This window comes from Rhinolophus sinicus, linkage group LG18, assembly GCF_036562045.2.
Source record: "Rhinolophus sinicus isolate RSC01 linkage group LG18, ASM3656204v1, whole genome shotgun sequence".
NCBI classification, from domain to species: Eukaryota; Metazoa; Chordata; class Mammalia; order Chiroptera; family Rhinolophidae; genus Rhinolophus; species Rhinolophus sinicus.
Genome location: NC_133767.1, coordinates 18253379 through 18275830, shown reverse-complemented (window position 1 = coordinate 18275830; position 22452 = coordinate 18253379). Strand labels below are relative to the sequence as shown.

The 22452-nt window shown below is 55.7% G+C and overlaps 3 protein-coding genes and 1 long non-coding RNA gene across 7 annotated transcripts; 2 read left to right on the top strand and 2 right to left on the bottom strand.

Moving 5' to 3' along the window:
* Window positions 1-6: 6 nt before the first annotated feature.
* On the bottom strand, window positions 7-9471 carry KAT8 (lysine acetyltransferase 8). Of its 2 annotated transcripts, XM_074322667.1 has the most exons (12): window positions 9228-9464; window positions 8119-8336; window positions 7936-8010; window positions 7684-7859; window positions 4321-4374; window positions 4066-4230; window positions 3317-3406; window positions 1701-1841; window positions 1513-1606; window positions 1266-1416; window positions 417-571; window positions 7-168 (listed from the first exon to the last, which is right to left on the bottom strand). In XM_074322667.1, the coding sequence occupies exons 2-12, from the start codon at window positions 8138-8140 to the stop codon at window positions 104-106; spliced, it is 1188 nt and encodes a 395-aa protein (XP_074178768.1). In that variant the 5' UTR covers window positions 8141-8336; window positions 9228-9464; the 3' UTR covers window positions 7-103. The 2 variants fall into 2 exon arrangements, with proteins under 2 accessions (XP_074178768.1, XP_074178767.1); XM_074322666.1 differs by lacking the exon at window positions 8119-8336 and having other exon boundaries at window positions 9228-9471.
* A 2666-nt stretch (window positions 9472-12137) lies between these two features.
* BCKDK (branched chain keto acid dehydrogenase kinase) lies at window positions 12138-16361 on the bottom strand. 3 transcript variants are annotated; one of them, XM_074322669.1, is made up of 13 exons: window positions 16239-16294; window positions 15817-15874; window positions 15292-15656; window positions 15100-15168; window positions 14882-14992; window positions 14538-14585; window positions 14337-14456; window positions 14163-14261; window positions 13886-13959; window positions 13419-13547; window positions 13236-13325; window positions 12671-12829; window positions 12138-12581 (listed from the first exon to the last, which is right to left on the bottom strand). In XM_074322669.1, exons 3-13 carry the CDS (start codon window positions 15481-15483, stop codon window positions 12437-12439), a joined length of 1236 nt encoding a protein of 411 aa, XP_074178770.1. In that variant the 5' UTR covers window positions 15484-15656; window positions 15817-15874; window positions 16239-16294; the 3' UTR covers window positions 12138-12436. The 3 variants fall into 3 exon arrangements, with proteins under 3 accessions (XP_074178770.1, XP_074178769.1, XP_074178771.1); XM_074322668.1 differs by lacking the exon at window positions 15817-15874 and having other exon boundaries at window positions 16239-16361; XM_074322670.1 differs by lacking the exon at window positions 16239-16294 and having other exon boundaries at window positions 15826-16053.
* Window positions 16362-16366: 5 nt separating this feature from the next.
* LOC141569446 (uncharacterized) lies at window positions 16367-18011 on the top strand. The gene is made up of 2 exons (XR_012493086.1): window positions 16367-17044; window positions 17670-18011. It is a non-coding gene; the product is annotated as an uncharacterized LOC141569446 (long non-coding RNA).
* Window positions 18012-20183: 2172 nt separating this feature from the next.
* Window positions 20184-22368, top strand: VKORC1 (vitamin K epoxide reductase complex subunit 1). Its single transcript, XM_019717279.2, has 3 exons — window positions 20184-20551; window positions 21332-21441; window positions 21903-22368. The coding sequence occupies exons 1-3, from the start codon at window positions 20379-20381 to the stop codon at window positions 22109-22111; spliced, it is 492 nt and encodes a 163-aa protein (XP_019572838.2). The 5' UTR covers window positions 20184-20378; the 3' UTR covers window positions 22112-22368.
* The last annotated feature ends 84 nt before the right edge of the window (window positions 22369-22452 follow it).

Below are 22452 nucleotides of genomic sequence, written 5' to 3'. Positions count from 1 at the left end.
CAGAGCCACCAGCAGAATATTCTTTATTAAACAAATGACGGAACAGGTCTGTACATATTTACAGGCGGGGGACGGTGGTGCAGGTCCAGCGGCCACAGGCCACTCACTTCTTGGAGAGTTTGACTTGCTTATGCTTGGGGGGCGCCCACTTGAGGCAGAGAGAGTCCACTGTGGGGAGAAGAGGCATGAGAGGCAGGCTGCACCTCTGGGCCCAGGCCAGGTTTCACCTCCAGATGAGAACAAGGGCAGACTGAGTCCCGGGAGGGGGCAGGGAAGCCCAGGCATGAGCAGCCTGCCCTGGGCTTGGGAGCTGGGAGCTGGTCGGACTGGTTTGGGACCATGTGACAGCAAAAAGCAGGCCTGGGTTCCCAAGAGTCCTTACCCCCGCCCCCCAGCCCTAGGCAGCCCCCACCTACCTGTTATGGGTGGTTTCTTATACTGGGCACTTTTGAGGTGTTCCTCCACCAGCTTGGGCGTGACACAGATGACATGCTGGCCTTTCCAGTACTTGACCATGTTAAGGGACTGGAGAGTGCTGATGATGTCATTCTGGGTGATGCTGGTCATCTGGCTGCAGAAAGGGGTCGGAGCAGATGCTAGAGGTTCCTTAGTGGGGTCTGCTGGGCTCGCAGCGGGGACAGGAGATAGAACCCTGGCCAATCTCAGGAGAACCCTTCCTTTGTAAGGGTTCTAGGAAGCCCGCCTCACAAGGGCCCCGATGGACAGGGTTGCGGCCAGGGCTTCACCTGCAGTCCCCGAAGGACAGGGCTGGGACCTGGGCCTCACCTGGGGTCCTTGATGGACAGGGCTGGGACCTGGGCCTCACCTGAGGTCCCCGATGGACAGGGCTGGGACCTGGGCCTCACCTGAGATCCCCGATGGACAGGGCTGGGACCTGGGCCTCACCTGGGGTCCTTGATGGACAGGGCTGGAACCTGGGCCTCACCTGGGGTCCTTGATGGACAGGGCTGGGACCTGGGCCTCACCTGCAGTCCCCGAAGGACAGGGCTGGGACCTGGGCCTCACCTGGGGTCCTTGATGGACAGGGCTGGGACCTGGGCCTCACCTGGGGTCCTTGATGGACAGGGCTGGGACCTGGGCTCACCTGAGGTCCCCGAAGGACAGGGCTGGGACCTGGGCCTCACCTGGGGTCCTTGATGGACAGGGCTGGGTCCTGGGCCTCACCTGGGGTCCTTGATGGACAGGGCTGGGACCTGGGCCTCACCTGGGGTCCTTGATGGACAGGGCTGGGACCTGGTCCTCACCTGAGGTCCTTGATGGACAGTGTGCCACGGAAGTCTCGCAGAATCTCCAGCAGGACCCAAGACCAGTAGCTGCGGTAGCTGAGTTTGCCCAGGTCGGACAGCGGCTTCTCGGGGGAGCCGACTGTACTCTCCAGCTTAGACAGTTCATAACCTGGCAGTGGGAGAAACGGAGTCCTGGAAACCCAGCTCCGCCCGGGCACTCCACCCCCCACAGCGGCCCCTTCCTGGGAGGCCAGGAGCCACTCACTGAAAGCAATGAGGAACTTTCCATAGCCACGGCGCTGGTAGGGGGGCAGGGTGAGGATGCAGGCCACGTTGTTCCCATCTGGAGATTCCTTCTCCTGCAGGGGCGGGGGGTCAGGACCTCTGGGAGGGCTCGGCCCCCCTGCAGCTCACATGCCCCACCCTCCCTCACCCTGGGCGTCTGAGCTGCACCTTGGAGAAGTAGCCGACAATGTGGGCTCCCTGCCTATCCACCTCGGTCAGGATGTAGAAGACGAAGGGCTCCACGTCGAAGTACAGCGTTTTGTGGTCCAGGAAGAGCTTGGCCAGCAGACAGAGGTTCTGACAGTAAATCTGAGGTGGGGGAGGCGGGCGCAGGCTCAAGACCAAGGACAAGCAGCGCATCGCGGCCTGGGCCAGAGCTGCCCCCTGCCCTGCGAGGGCCAGGCCAGAGAGCAGCAGCCTTCTCAGCAGAATGGCAGCGTGGGGTTTCCGTGTGTGTGTGGGGGGGACGTGCACAGTGCAACTCAGGTGATTTGTTCAAGGCTGTGTCCCAGCACCTGGCCCAGGGCTGGCTAAGCGCGGAGCTGGGTGTTTGGTCAATGTTTACTGAATGGACGAGCCTTGAGCCCGCCTCCGAAGCCTGAGTGGTCTGCCGGCCTGGCCACTTGCCGAGTCTTACCAGCTGCCCAGACACCCACCCAGGCCAGGGGCCAAGGTCGGGAGGAACAATGGGACCTTGAGGTTGGCTTCCTGGCACAGATCAAGGGTCCCTCTGGGGTATGACACGTTTTGTGTCCACTCTCATGACCCAACAAGGTGTAAGCCCAGCATGGCTCCTTCCATTTACTCAGGAGGAAACAGGTTCTGGGCGAGGAAGCATGTGCCTGAGACCTCAAGGCTGGCAGAGGGCAGAGCTAGCAAGAACAGCCACGTCACCCGCTGGAGCCCTGTCTGCCACTCCCCGTTGGTGCTCAGGAAGGCCTGGGCTCAGTGGACAGCCCCCAGGCTGCTTCTCACAGGGCTGCCTGAGCCCTGACAGGGCACTGATGATAAGACGGCCCCGTCAGTAAGCACCTACTGGCTGCCAGACGCCGTGCAAAGATGTGACTGTGGTCACAGTTACACCGCTAACAACCCCCTGGGGTAAATACTGACTTCTGTCTCACAGATGAGGAAACAGGAACACACAACATTAAGTAACTTGTCCGAGGTCAGCCAGGAAGTGCCAGGGTGATGTGAAGCTAAGAGCCCCGAGAAGCCTGCCCTCTTCGTCTTCGTCCATTGTCCTTCCATGGGAAACGGACGTTTGATGAGACCTTCCTGGACTGACCAAGGAAAGGCCATGTTCTCAACGACAGCAAAGGCAGGTCCCACAGGCCCCACCTGGCCCCACTGAAGTCTCTTTGTCTGGAACAAGGAACTGAGCCATCAGACACGCAGGGCTGGCAGGCAGGAAATCTTACACAAAGCAGTTCCCTCCTAGGGAGAGGCAAACACCTTTTCTTCAGGCAGAAAGAGACAGTGGTTCTAGAAGTAGCCGCAGGCACGACAACCTCCCCTTTGGGTTCCAGAACCACCCAAACCTAAGCTGTTCCATCAGAAGACAAGTCCTCAGGGAAAGAACAGAGCCCAGTCCTCGAGGCTTGCACCGCAGGGCACGTGCTCACTGTGCACCGGGTGGGCCAAGCGCCAGGCTGAGCCTGACCCCATGTGCCTGTGCCGGCGGGGCTCCTAGTGAGGTGGCCTCTGTCTTCCACTGGCGTAAAGCTCGTCTGGGAGGTGCCCCCCACCCCCCACCCACCCCGTCCCCTGGACACCTGGCTCACCTTGTGGTCTTTACCATCCACCTCGTATACAGAGATGTTGCTCTTGCGATAGATCTCCTTCCCGGGCGGCTGCCGCCACTGACACTGGCCCTGGGATGGGGGCGGGGAGGCAGAGGCTGGGGCCCTGAGGTTCTCTGCCAGGTGCCCCACCCTGCCCCGTGGGGCTGCTTCTCTAAGCGTCCCCATATGCAAACCCTGGGTTCAGCCTTCACCTCCCAACCACCTGAGGAGGCAGCCTGTTTTACAGGTGAAGGGAGCAAGGCTCAGAGGGGCTAGGTGAGTGGCTCGTGCATCCCACAGCTGGGCAGCTTCAAGTCCCAGCCCGCCAGGCTCCAGGGGGCTCGGGCAAGCTCGAATCCATGATAACGGTGTTTCCCAAAGTGCCTGCCTTTGCCCTGGACCCCACCTGGGAAAAACACCCAGGGCAGTGGCCGTGTGCCAAGGCCTCCACCTGCCCACACCTTCCGGGCCCACTGCTCAGGGCTGCGCTGGCTTCTGCTTTGGCACTGAGCGGGCCTTCATAAACTGTGGTCAAGGGCAAGGGACCTGAGGGGGGGAGGGCAGGATCACTGTCCCCATCCCACAGAAGAGGAAACTGCAGACTGCCAAAGTCACTGCAGCAGAGGCAGAGCCAGGCTGAATCCTGGTCTCCAGGCCCACGGGCAGCTTTTTTCCAGACGCCACGCCGCGGACCCGCCCATCGCCAGGGCTGCTGCCCCCACGCTCCAGTGCCCCACGCGTGGCCTCACCAGGTGGAAGCGGTAGCTCTTCTCGTACTTCATGTACTTGAGGCAGTACTCGCACAGCCAGAGCTTTGGCTGTTTGCCGTAATCTTCCGGGAACGGCGAGAAGTACCAGGCATCGATTTCATAGTTCCCGATGTGGATCTTGTCCACGTACTTGACCTTGGTGATCTGTGCAAGGCAGTGGATGGCTCAGGGGGAGCAAGCGGGGGGGGGGGGGGGGGGGCGGTTGTGCCGCGTCAGGACCCCTGCCCTGCTTACCGCCTCATGCTCCTTCTCCAAGGCCGCGGTTGTGGGGTCCATCTCCGCATAGGTCTGGGCAAGGAAAGAGCCATGAACAGGCGTGAGCACTCGTGGCAGGCAGGACCCAGCGCTTCCCTCCCTCCCGTCTTGCAGATCTCTCCCCATGAATGGCAGTAATCACGTGAACAGCTGACTTGTTTTCCCTGGTTCTGAAGCTCGCTGGACCGAGCTCCTCTCCCGCCTGCCTATCTACAAATACACCCCTGCCATCCCTGACGCCCGAGTGTGCATCTTTCGCCAGATGACCAGGGCAAGGATGAGGCCTGGTGCCACCCTTGGGTTGGTAAGAGCCTCAGCTTTACAAGGGGATCAATCCAGCTCAGCCAAAACTGTTGTGAGATGAACTAACAGGTCTGGTCTTTCATGCCCGTCACAGGAACTGCCTCCAATGTGCCTGGACCTCTTTCCTGACCACTGAGGAGTTGCATGCCCAGTGAACGGCTCCCAGACGTCCTTCCACGTCAGACTCAAGGCATCCCGAAGGGAACTCGGCCTTTCCTCCCTGCAAACCTCCTCCTCCTCCTGGGATCCCCATCTTACTGGGACCATCACCTCCTGTCCAACTACCCAAGGCCAATCATGGGCCTGCTCTTAAGGCTCTTCCCCTCAGCCTGGCATCCAATTAAAGGCCAAATCCTTTCAACTCTACCTCCCTGAACTCTCTGGAACCGGCCCCTCTCTGGAATGCTCTGTCCCACTCCAAATGGCCACTGCCACCACCTCAGGTCTGGACAGTGGACTGGGCCTCCTTAAGATTCCCAGCTTCCAGCTTCAGCCCCTTTCAGTCTCCCCTGCTGCCAACTCCCCTCTTCCAGTCTCCGTGCCTCCGTACATGCAGTTCCTTCCACCTTGAATGCCCTTCCCAATCCTACTGCTGCCGGAAAAATGCTTCTCAGCCCAGTCCAGAGCATGAGCCAGGTGCGCGCACGGTGAGCTACGGCTTGTGATTGTTTTCACTGTTCTCTTTCCTGTCCTGTGCCTGAGGGCCCAGCTCCCTTCCTCCCCCCAGGAGGCAGGGTATACCGTCTCCTTTCCACGTCAGGAATACGGGGCCAACGACAATATCTCCACCTGCCCCCACTTGGTTTTCCCTATTTTCCAGGTCCTTAGAGCAGGGACGTCACACTCACAGCACAGCCTGTTCCCAGGCCAGACGCTGTAGGAGGAAACAAGTACAGCCTGACAATGGGCTGGGGACCCCAGAAGGCCCAGGACCTTCACCAGAGCAGACGGTGGCCCTGCCCTGGAGCTGAGAAGGGAGAAAGGAGCCAGCGTTTTACCCAGAACCCCCTCCACAAAGCACTCTGCTGTGTGGCCTCATTTAACCCTTTGGGCAACCCTGATACACAGAGAAGTAAACAGGCAGGGAGAAGTGACATCACTTGCCCTTGGGGACAGGCTAGCTGCCATTTATTCTAAGTGCCAAGCACTCCACAGGCATTATTTCATTTAGTCCTCACAATAAGCCCGAGACCAGAGTGCTCATTATCCATGCTGCACAAAAGAGGAAACTGAGGCACAGAGTTAAGGTCACTTGTCCAAGGTCACAAAACTGGTATTCAGCACAGCTGGGCCTAGGCTCATCATCTGTCCAACTCCAAACCTAACTGACAAGAGACAGGGGAAGAAGGACTTTCTTCCTCATATGCCTCCTTAAAACACATTCCCCAACTCTCACAAAACAATCCTCTTCAAGCAAATGCATTAAAGAACTACAAAAACACTACTTTTCATAGATGCTGCAATTTATTTAGAATTAAACACGAATTAGGTTCTGAAGAAACTTGCCGACTGTTAGCTTGACGATCATCCATTCTTTGATTTTCTCACCATTGGCCCACTGCTCCCAATCCGGCCGATGGCCAGCTCCGAGGCACATCTTTGGGATGTACCTGGCCAGTGCAAACTGGCTGAGAACCTGTGCTGTCCAATGGAGTAGCCCATACCGACCTGTGGCTATTTAAATTCCAATTCATTCAATTTAAAGAAAATTGAATTCTTAGTCACACTGAACACATTTCAAATTCTCAACAGCCACAGGTGGCTAGTGGCTATTGCACTGGACGGCAGAGATATACAACATTTCCATTTATCACATGAAGTTCAACTGGACCTTGAAGGGTCTTTCTAGTTCAGGGTGTTTCAATTTTCTTTTTTTATCAGAACCCACAGTAAGAGCTGCAGTTAAGCACTCTATGTTAGTTGATGTTGGCGTGTGTGTTTGTAAGAAATAAAAGGTTCTCAAAATAATACTTACCTTTAATAAAGTGCAAAGTACTCCTATTTCTTTCTTTCATTTTAAACATTTACATGCTGGTCACAGCCCAGTGAATTAATTTGTTAATCTATTAACAGCTGTGCCCCATGGTTTGAAAAACACGGCTGCAAGCACTGGGTACTCAGAAGGATGAAATCCCACTGGTTGAAACAACGAATATCTGTGCCTTCAAAGCTCAAAAAACCCAGTTCTCCTTTGCACCCCCATTTTACACATCAAGAAACTGAGGCACGGAGTGGAAGGAAGGTAACCTCCCAGGGGCAGGCAGGCCGGGGAAAAGAACCCAGGTTTTGGAAACCAGTGGCCTGAGTTTCTAGGATGTGTCAAAGTCATGGTTAAGGATTTGTGCCCTGAAGTAGGACAATCTGGTTGGCAAATATAATTCTGAGTTCCTAAACCTATCTGTACCTCCCTTGTAAACTGGCGACAATAATGCTTACCTCACAGGGCTGCTGCGAAACATCAGTGGTATTGAAATACTTAGCCTAAAACTCTGGGTCAGGAGCCAATAAACGTTTGCCATTATTACTCTAATTCCAGCCCACCCTTTTATTAGCTGTGTGACCTTGGGCGTGTTACTTAACCTCTCTGAGCCTGTTTCCTTATCTACCAAAAAAAAAAAAAAAGTGTCCCTGTGATACGGAATTGTTAGGGTAGACGTGATGAGCTCACACACGGTACAGTACTCAGCGTGGTGCTTGGTAATAGCAAGAGCCCAGTATCCTTCATTCTCTTCCTACCCTTGGACTTCAAGTCAATTTGCCTAATATGGCACAACCAACAAAGACAAAACACGCTATTAGTGCAGAGGCCCGAGTTCAGGCCCAGCTGTGCCATTTCCTTGTTGTGACTGCAGCCAAGCCCTCGCCCTCTCTGAGCCTCAGTTTTCTCATCTGTGAAGAGTACATGAAAATCGGTAGGAAAAGTCTCTGACATACTGTAGGAGCTAAGAAGCGGAGCTGCTATGGTTTTGGCACTGGGACCTAGGGGAACTGGCAGAAGTAGCTGAGCCTCCAGGGCCCTGGGGAAGAGGGGAGCCGGACCTTCTGCACATGGTTGATCTCGTCGTGCTTGCGCTTCTGGTTGCGAGTGATCTTGCGCTCGGGCTGCTCAGCCAGCTCGCTCAGGTACTTCTCAGAGTTCTTCTGCACGGCGTCCTTCACCGTCTTGGTGAGCGCCAGCCGGTTTTTGTCTACCCATTCGTCCAGCCGCCGGTTAACTGTGAGAATGGGCCATGAGGTGCCGCCCTTCCCTCCCTCTGCCCCACCCAGGCCCAGACACCCCCAGTCACTCACAGCCCACATAGTGTACATAGAATTCCTCTCGGCCCTCCTGGTCGTTCACTCGAGACTGGATCACTTCGGCAGAATCTGTGAAGGAAAAAAGGCTCCGATCAGGAGGCAGGCGGGACTGGAACAAGGGCACCCTTCACACTGAGGAGCTGTTTCTAGATTCAGATACAAGTAAGCGAAGCTCACCTGTCCACATCTGCCATTCCATCCAATCACTGCCTGTGAGGTGCGCCGGGTTTGGGCTGTTATTCTTATTTTACAGATGAGAAAACTGAGGCTTCTCCAGGCTCACAGATTTGAAAAGTGGTAAGAGCCAAAACTTAACTGAGTTTACGCCTGGCTTCAAATCCAATGCTTGTTTTACTATATTTGTTTATTTGCAAGTTATTTTGGCATTTCTTCATCTGTAAAATAGAGATAAGGTGCCCACCTTTTAGTATAGTGGCCAACAACTAGCCGATTATTCACTAAATGAGGGCAACTGCTGCGTGTCTGGCCCTAAGCTGTGTTGTTGCTGGGTTCAGAGGATACAGCAATGAATCACAAGCAGTCCTGCCCCCAGAAGTCCCCACTTTGATAACCACATATCATGGCTGAGGAATGAGGAAAATGTTTCAGGAAGATACAGAAGGGAATGACTCACTTTGCCTGAAGGGAGTCCAGAATGACATCATGGGGGTATATGGTGTTAAAAGGATGAGTAGGAGCTAGCCAGGTGAGCAAGGAGAAAGGGAAGTCTAAGCAGAGGGCACTGCGGCCAAAGGCATATGGTCGGTCTTCAAGGGTGTAGCGTGGTCTGGTCTGGCAAGGCCTTCGTTAGGGGTCGCCAGAAACCAGAGAGGTCACAAAGATGAATGCCATTCTACGGAATTTGGGCTTTATTTTGAAGACGAGGCAAGGGGAGGGGAAGAAAGGGGTGACATGGGAAGGAGAAGGGGAGGTCGGGGAGGGGACGGTCGTTTGGGGGTTCTGGGAGGTCCTCTCCGCAGGTGACTGTAGGGAACAGGTGGAAGGCGAGTCGCAGACACAGGAGAGACCAGTGAGGACGCAGGGTTAACCAGAAAAGAGAATGAAGCCTAAGATTGGGCAAGGAAGTGGGATGGGAGCTTTACACACAATAGAAGAATTCGGTAATTGCCTGACTTGCGGGGTTTGTAGGCGGAACCCGGGACAGCCCGAAACTCCGCGCTCGCCTCCCCTCAAGCCCCGCCCCCGTGAATCCCGGCCGCACACAGAACCCTCCCTACGACCCCACCCTGTGGGCCCCGCCCCCTGGCCCTGGGCTCCGCCCTCACGCCAGGTGCTATCCGGCCGCCGGCAGAGGTACGTTTCTCCGATCTCCACGGTGACTTCCGGTTCGCCGCGCGCCGGGGTTGGCGGGGAGACGCGGCCCGGGGACGGGGCGGTCCCTTCGGCCGCCGCATTCTCCCCGGGCCCTGGCTCGCCCTCCCCCGCGACCCCTGAGATCGCCGCCGCAACCGCCGCCGCCGCTCCCTGGGCCGCCATCGCTGTAGTGGAAGTGACGCCAGAATTCGGCGCCGCGCAGCGCCTTTCGCTCCGGGTCAGCTCCTGGGGCGGGGCCGTAGCCTCCTGAGGGTGGGGCCCGTGACGTAGCGGGAGACCATTGGTTAGTGCGGCCGGGGCGTGGCCGCGGCGCTGTTTACCATGCCGGTTGTCCTTTACTTAGTGAAAGTAAGGCTGCACCCTTGAGCTGGAAAGAGGTCTTTCAGGGTGTGATGCCTCAGCTCGGTGTTTTTAAAGGCCCTGGTACTTGAGGAAGCCAAGACGTGCCCGTTTTCATGGGGCGCTACCCCCACTTTAACAGGGCGGCGCCAGAGCAGCCTCCCTGCCTACCAGATTTTAGGTCTGTGGGCCTGGAATTAATACCCCGCGGTGCCACTTCCACCAGCCTAATACCGGTCACCCGTTTTTTGAAGATTGAAGAAACGGCCCTCCTTGTTCAGGGTGGGGAAAGGATACAGTTGAGGTGGCGGAAGCAGGAGGACTGTCAGGGACAACCAGTCACTCGTCTCAAAATCAAGTTTTTCCAAAGCAAGGACCAAGGCCCCCAAAACCAAACGTCCGGGGAATGGAAACTAGCGAAAGGCAGTGGACATAGTGGAGAGCGTCTTGGGCTTAGTGGGTGAGGAAACCTTGGTTCTGACCCTACTCTTTGTACGCTGTACAAGGTTAAACCATGTTATTTATCTACTATAGTGTATATACGGAGGGTGCCAAAAAAATGCATACACATTTTAAGAATGGAGAAAGCTATTAAAATTGTAATAGTATATACCAATAACAAAAGATGAATACAAGTCATGTGTACACATTTTTTGGCATGTCTGGTATACATGCAAGTGCATTGCAGTGCCACACAGGGTAGGTGTTCAGTAAACTCCCCTTGGCCACTCTGAATCTTGTTTGACTTATAATTTGGTTATTGGTCTTAGAAACAATTCTAGGAGTGGCAAAATGCTCAGGGCCAGAGAATGAGGCTCAAAGGTTACACATCAAGAAATATCTGAGTTAGGTATTTGTGGGGAATGGCAGTGGGACGTGCTGGTAACTTAGTGTGGGGACAGAGCCAGGAGTGCAGTTTCCAGGCTCTGGCCCTCACGTGGAAAGGTGCTCACTCGGGTGGTAAATGGCCATCAACTGTGATTGGATGGCATTCAGCTGTGGCTAGTTGGCCATCAGCTGTAACCAGTGAGCCATTGGTCACTAATATAACTGCCATGGCTAGCTACACTAGCAGCAAATGGGGGCTAGCAAGCAGATGGTGGCTGGCGGAGTGTGGATTGCAGATTGCAGAGAAGCAGAGGGCAGGTTGCGGATCGTGTGGCTCCTGCTTCCTGTGTCTCCAACCCAGCCGCCAGCGAGAATATAGTCATATGACTCCCCTATCTATGGCTCCTGGGCCTCACTATGTCCTGCGTTCTTATGTGGGGAGCGGGACCAGAGACCCCGCACGACACCCTGCATGACACTTGGCTTTTGGGAAATGGAGTTTGGGGAGAGGGGCAGTGAATACCAGGTGTCTAGCAATATAAAAAAGGCAAGAAAAAGTTAAAATTGTAATACCTTCTGCCGCTCTCTACCCCACCCCTATCTTCAAGATTGTTATTCTGTCCACCCAGGGTCAGTTTGCAGCCTGGGGAGTTCAAGTGCCTCCCTACCCCCACTTCCCAACAAGCTATTAACCAATGATTGTCAAGTGGAGTTCAAAGACCAGAGCTTAGCTCTCTTGCCCCCCAGCTGTGTGGCAGAACTTACTGGCTCTGGACTTTTGCCTGAGATCACATTCTTCCCAGGCCGCCTGCCCTTCCCTTCCTGCTTCCTTTACACTTTTCCGGGAACACTTTCTCAACAAATCTCTTGGACACAAAATCTACCTCTCAGGGCCTGCTTCTCGGGAATCCAACCTGAAGCGTCCCCTCCTAGCTTAGAACCCATCCATAGATCCCTGCTGCCTCCAGGATAAAGCCCCTGCTTCTCGTTGTACATCTACGGCCCTGCGCCCTGCCTGCCGCCTATCTCTCCAGCCTCACCGCCGGCACTGCAGCCAGCAGGATTGTCAGCCTGGCCAGTCACAAATTTCCTCTCCCTCCTTAATCCCCCACTTCCTTCAGCAGTTCCTCGAAGCAGGCTCTCAGGCCTTTCTTCTCTGCAAAGTGGGCAGGGGGGCTCCACCCATTCTGTGGAGCCCTTTCACCCTCCCTACCAGGCACACCTCCCCCACCACCACCACCCTGTCCTCTGGGGCCTGCCAGGGCAGAGTCTTGTGTGCTCCTTTCCTTGGCAGCCGCAGGCACAGGTGGCAGGCGGTATTTTTAACCTTCCTTGGGCGCAGGAATCAGGTGGCTCAGGAGGCCGCCCAGGCTGGTGACCTTCACTTCCAGAAACTGTGACTGCCAGGCAGGGAGGAGTCAGAACTGAGGCCTTGAAGCTGGGCTGACCTGGGCCTTCAATATCATGTGGGAACCAGAAACATTTGTTAAATGAATGGAAAGGTCTTTGCACAACATGCCAGGGTCACCTCCACTCCCACCAAATCAGATGTGCGAGAAATGGAGGGCCCGTTCTACTCCTGGTCTGCAGGCTGTCAGGACAGTTAAGTGACTAGTTGAACCCAAGGGCCCAGGGAACCTGAATGGGGTCAGAAACAAAAGCTCTCCTGCCTGTCTACACACGGGGCCAAAGAGGGCATTCAAAAATGTGAACTTTAATAAACAGCAGGTCAAAATGGGGTTCCCCAGGAACGAGAATGATGGAGCTGGTGCTAGAGGCCTCAAGGGTCCCCACGTCCTCCCCTCTGAGGCCTGGAGTCAGGGAAGCAGTAATCCCTGATGAGCTGGCACCGGCTACTTGGAAGTCCATTTGTTTGGGGTCCTAAGACCCAAGATGCAGCAGAGTGTGGAGCAGGGTGGCACCCTGACCGGCCCAGGTCCTGGCAGGGTGTGTGGCCCAGGTCGGGCAGGCGAGCGAGTCATGGGCTGTGGGGTCAGATGCGGAAGCTTTCCTCCCGGCCATCAATGTGACGCAGCCGCAGGTAGACGTCTGTGCCGATGCCCTGCAGGGACTGCAGCCGCAGAGAACCTCCCAGGTACTCTGCATAGGCCCGTGATGTGGGCAGCCCGAAGCCAAAGCTGGGTGGAAGCAGGGGATAGGACAGGGGTGTCAGAGGCCAAGTCTCCTGGGCCCCCCACCCCTCCATCCTGGCCGGGTGGGGCCTCACCCATGCATGGGTCCTGACTGGCCACCACTGTGCATGTCCAGGTGGCCGAAGAGGGGGTTGATGCGGGGGTCCTGGGTGCTGGACTCGGCTGTGGTGAAGTGGTAGTCCATGACCCGGTCCAAGTCTTTGTGGGCGATTCCTCCACCCCGGTCGGAGATCCTGGCAGGAGGCCGAGGACAGGGGCTTGGCTTAGCTTCGGTGGGGAGCTCACTACCTCCCAAGCAGACGGTGCTGTCCTGTCCCTTCCACCCAGAGATGGAAGGTGGTCCACCTAGCGCCTTGGCCTTGTGTTTCACCTCCGCCTGGACCACTGACTGCTTACACCTGCTCACAGCATTAGGTTAGGACTGGTTTTTCCTGACTCCTTCCCCACTCTGGACCTCTCAGTTGTTAATAAGGACAGGCCCTGGGGCCTGCAGCTGCTCCAGACCCATCCTCATCCAGCTCACGGCAATCTCAGGACCAAGTCTCCGAGTGGGGCAGGTACTGGCTTGAGGTCACAGAGCAAGTCAAAACCAGTGCCTGGAACCCCTGCCCACCCCACCCCAACGCCCCCTGGGCAAACCTGATGACAAGATCAATATCATTGTTGGCGATGGTGATAACCACATCCGGAACGTTGTAGGGAGTGTCGAGGTGACTCTCCATTGTGGCTCTGTGCAGGGGGAAAAGACCAACAGTGGGTGGTGGGACCCCGGCCACACTCCAGTTCCTGTCCGGCCCCTTTCAACAGGTGCAGCTGGCCCACCTCATGGCATTCTTGAGCAGCTCGGGCAGGATGTAGTCCAGGGGCATAGGGATGAAGGGGAATCGGGCAGCCACGTGTCCGTTGATGCGGACGCGGGGGGCGTTGCCATACTTGTGCTCACACAGGCGTCTGTGGATAGTAGCAAGTGTTCACACCTAGACCAGGAGTCCCCAGCTGGAGGTGCCTGTCCCCATGCCCCACCTCCAGGGAAATTCTGCAATTTCTAAAGACATTTTTGCTTGTCACACCTGGGGAGTGCTCCTGGCATCAAGTGAGTCAAGGCCCGAGATCCTTCTAAACCTCCCAACAGGCACAGGACAGCCCCCCACGAAACAGAATTATCTGACCCAAAATGTTAATAGTGCCACCGCTGAGAAACCCGCCTTAGACCATGCCCCGAGCAAGGGCTCAGACCCCAACCCTCCCTGCCCGAAGACATCCACCCCTCTCAGCCGTTCCAGCCTCACCTGGCAAAATCGACCCACTTTTCAATAATCTTCTTTGGCGAGAGACGAGCACAGATGATGCCAACAAAGTCAGGCTGGCAGGAGAAAGGCGGTCAGGACTGGGCGGCACCTCCACCCACACCTCGGCCACCAAATGCTTGCAACCTCTGGCCTGCGGAAGTGGCTGCAAGCCTCTCCCCAGGTCCTTGGCCCAGGTTCCCAGCCCCAGGGGGCCCCTGGCTCAGTCCCCTCTACCTCACTTGACCTTGTCAATGGTTCTCAGGTCCCAGTGACTCACTTTGTCCTCATGCAGCGCCAGATGATGTGTGGCCAACATGCGGATCCCAAGCCTCGACGTCAGTGTCTTGTCTAAGAAGTAGCGGACGAGCTTCTCATCCTGTGAAGAGTGGGGCCTCAGTAACCCTGGGTCCTTGCCAGGCCCCTTGACAGACCCCCAGGTGCCACTCCTGACCTCTATGTGCTTCCGGCTCTCACGCAGGCCCTCAGCTAAGAGGGTCACCACGTCTTTGTGGTCGTCCAGCAGCTGACGCACCAGCTGGCAGTATCGTGTCTCATCCGCCTGGTCCTTGATCTGCAGGCCACAGAGTCATGAAACATGGACAGTCCAGCCCTGCCCTCTCAGCCCCTAACCCTGCCCTGGCCCAGCCCTCACCGGAGGGAAGTCTGTCAGCTTCTGGAAGGCACGGATGTACAGCTCGTGCTGCAAGGAAGAGGTTTCGGAATCACAGGGATGCTGTGGGCAGTGAGAACACAACTGCCCAGGTCTACCCGTCACTCCAGCTCTCTAGGTTCAAACCCCATTGTGGCCTTTCCAGCCGCCATGAAGATGCTGCCCTGGCCTCAGCTGCTTGGGTCTGAGTCCTCTGATCCTGAAACCTTGTGCCTGGCAAGTCTCTGCCACTCTGGTCCCATCTCCCATTTGCCCCTTGGATGGTGGGCACACTGATCTAAGGTCCCCTCTACTAGGGAATCCTGGCCCTCTGGAGGCCACCTTACCACATGCAGTATGGTGGGGTTGCAGCCAATGATGAAAGGAAGGCTGCGGAAGCCCTTGACGCGGTGGGCAATCCTCACTGGCAACTCTTGCTGCAAATACCTGGCACTTTTCTGCAAAGAAAAAAGTACAGAAGGCAGAGCTGGGGCCTGAGTGGTTGGGCAAGAGCTTCAGGCATCAAGTGAAAAACGGGGCGGGAGGGGGGGGGCAGGAATCTTACCAGAAGGTGACTGCCATCCTGAGAACGGCCGGAGTAGAGCATCATGGTCGGAGTGAGGCGGACTGAGGGCTGGAGAAACAGATGGGGCTTGAACACTCAATCCCCAACACCGCGCCCCGCCACATTAGCTCCACCCCTTCCCGGGACACCCACTCCAGCGCGGGACCCGGGCCTCCCTGCCCAGCTGCGCACCTTCTCCGCTGCCACGTCGATGGCCGACTGGTTGTAAAAAGAGGTGACGGTCTTGGAGCGCTCCCGCGCCATCTCCACGTGGTGCGTGTCCGTGGCTGAGGTGGAGCGGGCCCGGAGCAAGAGTGCGGGCCCCAGGAAGGGACGGAGCTGAGGCCGGCTCCGGGGGCCACTGCCCAGCACCGACAGTATCATCGTCCTTCTCCTTTGTCGGACTAGCCGGCCACTAGGGCTAAGGACCGGACTGACGGAGGCGACCCCGAAACGGGGTAAGGGGGATGCAGGTGAGCAGGGGCTCTTCTCTAACTTCAGGGGCGAGGGCCGTTGGAGGATGCTGACAAGCTCAGCGCCCAGGGAGCAGCTCCCATCTACCGGGGCGGGGGAAGGGGACGTTGTAAGAATCCGAATCCAGACGGACCCGCACCATCTCTCCACGTAGACATTGGTATCCTCAGACCCGGGCAATCTCTGCCCACCCTTTCAACCACCTCCCCCCCGCCCCCCGCCCCTCACACACATAGGCCGAACCTGGACAACCTTGCTTTCCAGAGCTCGTATTCTTCAACCTGAGACTCTGTCTGGTGGTCTGGAGCGGAGGGGATCCTCAGACCCGTCCAGCCCGAAAAACCTCGCCCCCGCTCCCTCCGGTCCTGGGCACGGTCGTTGCGAGGCGGGGCGACCCCTCGCCAGCGCTTTCAGACCCGGCCTCCTCCCCCAGCCTGGCCGGCGTACGTGCGGCACACTGCATTGTGCGCCCGAGGGCCCGCTGCATCCAAGCTGTGACCCGGGAGTCCCCATCTGGATCCCTCCTCCGCAGGTCACTTGGTTCGGCCCGGATCCCCCCCCCCCATATGGTAGATGCCAGCCCGGCGTCCAGCACAGTGGCGGAGGCTGCGGGCGCGCGCTGCGAGGCCAAGGCGGGCGGGATCTGTGCGGGTTGCTCCACTTACCGCGGGGTTAGAGCCAGGGCCGGGGTCCGCGCGTAACGGCCCAACAGTCGACGGGCCGGGCTAGCGGAGCTGACCTCGCCCTCTGCCGCTGTGACGTCGCGTGGACTGTGGGCACCCGGTGCCTCCCGGGAGTTGTAGTTTGGAGCGGAGGACTCGCAACCCCGGTGCCAGCCCATCCTGGCTATGCCGGTGCTCACGACAAATAAATGCCACGGCTTCCTTCACAGGGCTCCCGGAGTTATCTGTGGGCTCCCTGGTCTAGTCTATAGGATGGATTTCCTGGGAGCGAAACGGGAGAGGGCGAGAAGACCTTTGAACATAAAGCGTAAAGCGCAGAGACCAAATCCTATCTGAATTGCTTCCCTGAGGTTCTGGCTTTCTCCTTCCAGCTCTTGATTCATTTATCGGAAACCAGACAGCCTAGTTCAAATCCCAGTTCAGACACTTACAATCTGAGGCAAGTTACTTTAAATTGCTCAATGATAAATGGCTCAATTTAAATGGATAAAATGAGAATGTAGTAACCTCAGGGAGTTGTGTAGTTGGTTACATGAATTTATACATGTAAAGTGCCTAGAACAGTGCCGGGTGTGGAATTAGCACTATATAAGTGTTAGGCATTGTTATTATTTATTATTATTACGAATTCATTCATTCATGCCTGCAACAAACTCTGCTTGGGTAACTTCTCAGGGCAGGAGAGGAGGTTGGGTGTTGAATCAAATAAATAAGACACCACCCTGCCCTGAGGACAGTTTCAGTGTCATCAGCTATGACGCGGGCAGCACAGGAGGCCGCAGGAGCCGGTGAGTAGGACTTGGCCAGGCACGAGAGCTGAGTGGGAAGGGCATGAGGACCGTGTAGAGAACAACCTGGGTAATCTGAGCATATGGCTGCAGCCATGTGGAGACTGGGAAGGAGAGGGGCTGAACGGGGTGACTAGAGCCAGATCATGAGGAGAAGAGTCTGCATTGGTCCTGCGGTAGTAAAAAGCCACTGGAAAGTTTTAACTTGTCAGATTTGCTCCTTAGAATCCTTGGGCTGTAGTGATTGGGAGGGTGGGGATGGGTGAGACCAAAGGCAGAGAGACCAGTGAAAAGACAATTCCTTTTTCTAAGCAGGAGATGATGGGAGACTGTGTGTGTGTGTGTGTGTGTGTGTGTGTGTGTGTGTGTGTGTATTCTTGCACTAATTGCATTGTGCTTTATTGTGGTTATGTATTTTCTAAATATTTTTAAATGTTTAAATAAAAAAAAAGCTTAGTGAAGCAGGCAACATCTTTGGAGCCCAAAGGCTGTCTTAAAGCCTCAGCAGAGGTGGACTATTCACTATGGCTGGCCTATCTGAGGAATTGAGGGAAGCACTCCTTGAGTCTCTGGATTTCCGCTTGGTCCCCCTATCCCCACAACACACCCACCCTTTCTTTTCCAGCATCCTGGCAATATCCTGAAGCAGGCATGGCTTGAGCCTGTGGAGGAAAGGAGAGGGAAGGGTCCACCTGCCGGGACGATGGCACGCGCAGAAAAGCAAGGACTCGGAGTGCTTGTATTGTGCCAGACCTCGGCGCTCACCCGAGTGCGGGAACCGGCGGCGGTGGCTGCCACAGAGTGGGAGGCGCCTGGAACGGCCTCACCCGGCTGGCCCCGGGCGCGCGGGCCAAGCGCTCTTTCGGAACACGTTGCTGCCACCCGGCGGCGGAGGTGAAACATGCAACCCACGAGCCCTCTTCCAGAACACTCAGAGCTTAAATAAATGAAAGAAATACTGGGCTTTATTCTCGGAGCTGTTGAAACTGAGTGTCCCTGTTATCTATGGCTGGCTTCCCTCAGAATGCGTGATCTAAGAGGAAGGAAGATGGAGGCCGCAGTAGCTTTATGACTGAGGCTGGAAAGGCACACATCGTCATTTCTTTGGATCAGGTTAGCCCTTTTGAGTGGGAGGAAAGGCTACGCAATGGCACGAGTACCAGGAGGTGCAAATCATTGAGGACAATTTTGGAAGCTGGCTGTTGTAGCCTGGAGGCTACCGTGCTGTGAGGAAGCCCAAACTTGCCTCTATAGAGATTACATGGAAACCTGCATGGCCCCTGAGACTACGAGAAGAGAGAGAGCTGCTAGGTTATCCTGCAGCTGCCTCCTCTCCCATTGTTCCAGCGTTAGCCATCACTGACTGCAATTATGTGAGCAGAACTGCCCGGCCAAAATTCTCTTCCCAAATTCCTAACCCATAAAACCTGAGAGAAAATAAAATAGTTGTCATTGTTTTAAGCCACTATTTTTGTGGTGATTTTGTGAACAGCACTAAGTCCTCAATGATCCCCCCCCCCCCCCCCGTCCTGGTACTCAGACCACTCTAGTCTCTTTCCACACTGATCAGGGCTGACCTGAGCCACTAGGATAATGTAGAAATGATGGTGTGTTACTTTTGAGGCAAAGTCGTAAAGATATTATGGTTTCCATCTTGTTCCCTCTTAGATCACTCATTCTGGGGGAAGCCAGCCATAGATAACAAACACTCCAGGAGACTGGAAAGAGGTCAGGCCCTCGTCCTCTGGATTCATTTCCTATTGCTGCTGTAACAAATTACCACACACTTAGTTGCTTAAAACAACACAAACGTATTATCTTACAGTTCTCTAGTTCAGAAGTCTGACATGAGTCTCTCTGGGCTAAAACCAGGATGTCAACAGTTTCTTTCTGAAGGACCTAGAAACAGTTCCTTTCTGAAGGCTCTAGAGAAGAATCCATGTTTTTGCCCTTTCCTGCTTCTAGAGGCCACCCACATTCCTTTGCTCATGGCCCCCTTCCTCCATCTTCAAAGCCAGCAACATTGCAATTCACGTGCCTTCCTGCTGTAGTCACACCTCCCTCTGACTCTTCCTCTGCCGCCCTTTTCACTTTTATGGACCTTTGTGATTACCAGAGGATAATCTCTCTGTTTTATAGCCAGCATATTAGTGACCGTCCTCTCATCTGCAATGTTATTTCCCATTAGGACATGGATGTCTGTGGGGGCCATTATTCTGCCGGCCATACTGTCTCGAAGAAGAGAAGCGGGTCTGAGAAGAACCAGCCAGAGAAAGGAGGAGGGCCAGAGGAGGGTGACATATCACAGAAGCGAGACAGTGACCTAGTGCTGGGAGGTCAAGCCTGATGAGAACTGAAAAATACCCGCTGGTTTAGTCCTGAGGACACCAGCCATTCGTTGTCAGGGGTGTGTCAGGGGCAGGAGCTAGTGTATGGTGCCCTGTGCAGCAAAGAAGAAGTGAGGAGGTAGAGACTGGGAGTGTAAAATCTACCTCAAAACTTGATTGCGAAGGGAGGTTTGTTGCTGTTTCTAAAATGGGAAAGAGAAATAAGTTTCCCTGGGATGGGAAGGAAGGAGAGGTATAGGAGAGATGGGTCATCATCAGATGCGATGTCTGTGAAGGGGAGAGTTCAGCTAGACCACGGAAAGCTTTGAAAGGAGGGACAGTTGGATAGACCCAGGCTCAGAAAACGTTTTGCCAGGCGCGCTCCACGGCAGAACAGAGGTTAGGATGTGGCAGTGTGGCGGAAGTGATAGAGCTGGGAACTTAAGGGAGAGAGTGATCAGCCGGCAGGAGGTGCTGGCGAGGCAGGAGGCAGTGGCTGAGCAAGTTAGGGAGATACCACCTAATGGTGTCTGAAATAATTTCAGGGAAAATGCTTGGTTCTTGATTGGATCGCGGTACTTGATGGATTCCCTGATCTGCTGGTCTCTCGGTCCCGGATGTTCCAATCCTTAGAACAGCGTTTGGCATAGAGTAAGTGCTGTATACTGTTAATCACGATTAATATACCTTCAGTAATTTTTAAAACTCCGGAGACTCCATTTCCCTTGAGGCATTGCAGCCGTTCGGACTACAACTCCCATGACGCCTGGGAGGCCGCCTCATCCGTAATTATTTACCTACGCACGTCTCTTAACTTGGTTTTCCAGTCCCAGCATTCCTCGCTGTTCTCCTACCTCCCCAGCACGCCTATCCGTCCTAGGAAAAACCAATTGGGTCACGGAGTGCGAGACCAGGCCCGCCCTCGCCTGGTCAGAGGGGCGGGTGGGGCGTGGCCATGTCCTGCCCCGCCCCTGCCCCGTGGCTGGCGTCTCCGACGCGACCGAGACATGGGCGCTACCTGGAGGGGTCCCGGCTGGGCGCGTCTTGCGCTCTGCCTCGCGGGCTTGGTGCTCTCTCTCTACGCGATGCACGTGAAGGCGGCGCGCGCCCGGGACAAGGACTACCGCGCCCTCTGCGATGTGGGCACCGCCATCAGCTGTTCGCGCGTCTTCTCCTCCAGGTGCGCGCGGGAGTGGAGGGCTTGGAGCACCGGGCTGCTGATGGGAGCGGTGCACTGGGGCCAGGTGTGCACGGCGGCTAGGTTGCCAGATGATTCTGGAGTCTGGGATCGGGGTGCCAGGGAGTGGATGCGGGGGGTGGGGGGAGGATTGCTCGAGGGGAAGCAATGCCTGGCGAATCAGGTGTGTTGGAGACGGAGGGGGCGCACATAATGCTCGGGACTGTAGTTATTCTGGGGAGTAGAGCGTGGATTGGATGCCAAGGAATAACGGTGATGGGGCAGGAGGGGGAGGTTGGGAGATGCGTAGAGACAGTGATGGTCTTGAGGATTGCGGTGCCTGGAGACAAGGTAGCCAGGTCTGGCTGTGCTTGAGGGCCCAGGGTTAGTAGGGTGACCAAATACAGAAGCGAGGAATGGGCCTCCAGGGAGCTGGAGATTGAGGGGTCCAGGGCAGAGAGATTCTGCTTCGGATTCCCAGTCTCTTAACTGTAAAGCAAGGCCAACCGTTATTACCCACCTTGCCATCTTAATAATTATTGAAGGTCTAGGATGAAAAGAGGGGCCTGGGGATCGGGGTAAATAGGAGCAGACACATGGAATCCTGACGTGGCCAAAGGGAGACCAGGCCAGGAGGTCATCGACCCTTGGACACAAGTTGGGCTGGAGGATTGGGGAGAAGGGGAGGGAGGACAGCCCAGGTGGTGTTTGGAAACCACCTCTCCAGGACAGGGTCCAAAGCACTGGCTTGACACTTCTAACCTGGGTCTTCCCCTCTGCCAGGTGGGGCCAGGGCTTTGGACTGGTGGAACCCCTGCTGGGCCGGGATAGTGTCTTCAATCAATCCAACAGCATATTCGGTTGCGTCTTCTACACATTACAGCTGTTGTTAAGTGAGTGGCCCTGCCCTTCCTTGCAGGCCCTGCCCCTTCCTCCCTTGGCCAGTCCAGCCCCATCCCTGGCAACGTTGGGGATCCATACAGCTGACAGCCAGTTGCTCATCTCTGAGCACCCTGGAGCCGGGAACTAACAGGAATCTTTCAGTTGATTTAGGTAACATCAGAGCCAGAGGACCCTTACGCGCTTACTCGGGCACCAGTTTTGTGAGGAAGATCAGAAGTTCCTTTCTGGGGGGATCCAAGGATTGTCTTTCATCTCATGTAGAGCTGAGCAGAAAAATTCACTGTCTGGGTCCCAGAGATCATTGACCAGAGAGGAGAACCAAGGCCTTGGTGGGGCCTGTCAGAGTCTCTTGTTTTAGAGACTCTTCCCCAGCAACCCCTGTTTTCGGGGTGGCACCATGAAGTCATGGCCAGTCCCTGAAGCCCGTGTCTGACCCTTTTCTGCCTTGCAGGTTGCCTCCGGGCCCGCTGGGCATCTGTCCTGCTGGTACTGAGCTCCCTGGTGTCTCTTGCTGGTTCTGTCTACCTGGCCTGGATCCTCTTCTTTGTGCTCTATGATTTCTGCTTCGTTTGCGTCACCACCTATGCCATCAATGTGGGCCTGATGATGCTCAGCTTCCGAGAGGTCCGTGGACCCCAGAGCAAGGTCAAGGGGCACTGAGCCCTCACCCGAAGCCAGGCCGACTTCATCTGCTCTGCTTCGGCATGTCAGCCTTGCCCAAGGGGGACAAGTCTGGGTCCTTAGAAGAGTCTGCTATATTCCCAATACAAGACAATGGACCAAATGTGCCACACTCTTTCCTCTACCCTAGTGCTTCTGGCTCTGTCCCCAGGGGCTGATGTCCAAAGCCTCTGCCGTTGCCCAAGGAAGGAAGGTTCTTACCAATAAAATTTCTTAAATAAATTGGCCAAGTCTGAGGCACCTGTCTACCAGTGACCCTCGTATTAGGCCCCTGCCAGTCTTGCTTCCTCTGGGACTGGAACCATGTGAGTCAGAGGGAT

Bases quoted from the DNA above. Each gene is read 5' to 3' on its own strand.
- KAT8 (XM_074322666.1), bottom strand. From the start codon at position 9,438: ATGGCGGCCCAGGGAGCGGCGGCGGCGGTTGCGGCGGCGATCTCAGGG. The intron at 1,607-1,700 runs GTGCAGCTCAGA...CCGCCCCTGCAG, and splicing joins TTGTCGGCTACTTCTCCAAG to GAGAAGGAATCTCCAGATGG. The intron at 1,417-1,512 runs GTGAGTGGCTCC...TCCCACTGCCAG, and splicing joins AAAGTTCCTCATTGCTTTCA to GTTATGAACTGTCTAAGCTG.
- BCKDK (XM_074322668.1), bottom strand. From the start codon at position 15,483: ATGATACTGTCGGTGCTGGGCAGTGGCCCCCGGAGCCGGCCTCAGCTC. The intron at 14,586-14,881 runs GTAAGGTGGCCT...TCTTCCTTGCAG, and splicing joins ACCCCACCATACTGCATGTG to CACGAGCTGTACATCCGTGC. The intron at 12,582-12,670 runs GTGAGGCCCCAC...GCTTCCACCCAG, and splicing joins CAGTCAGGACCCATGCATGG to CTTTGGCTTCGGGCTGCCCA.
- VKORC1 (XM_019717279.2), top strand. From the start codon at position 20,379: ATGGGCGCTACCTGGAGGGGTCCCGGCTGGGCGCGTCTTGCGCTCTGC. The intron at 20,552-21,331 runs GTGCGCGCGGGA...CCCCTCTGCCAG, and splicing joins TCGCGCGTCTTCTCCTCCAG to GTGGGGCCAGGGCTTTGGAC. The intron at 21,442-21,902 runs GTGAGTGGCCCT...TCTGCCTTGCAG, and splicing joins CACATTACAGCTGTTGTTAA to GTTGCCTCCGGGCCCGCTGG.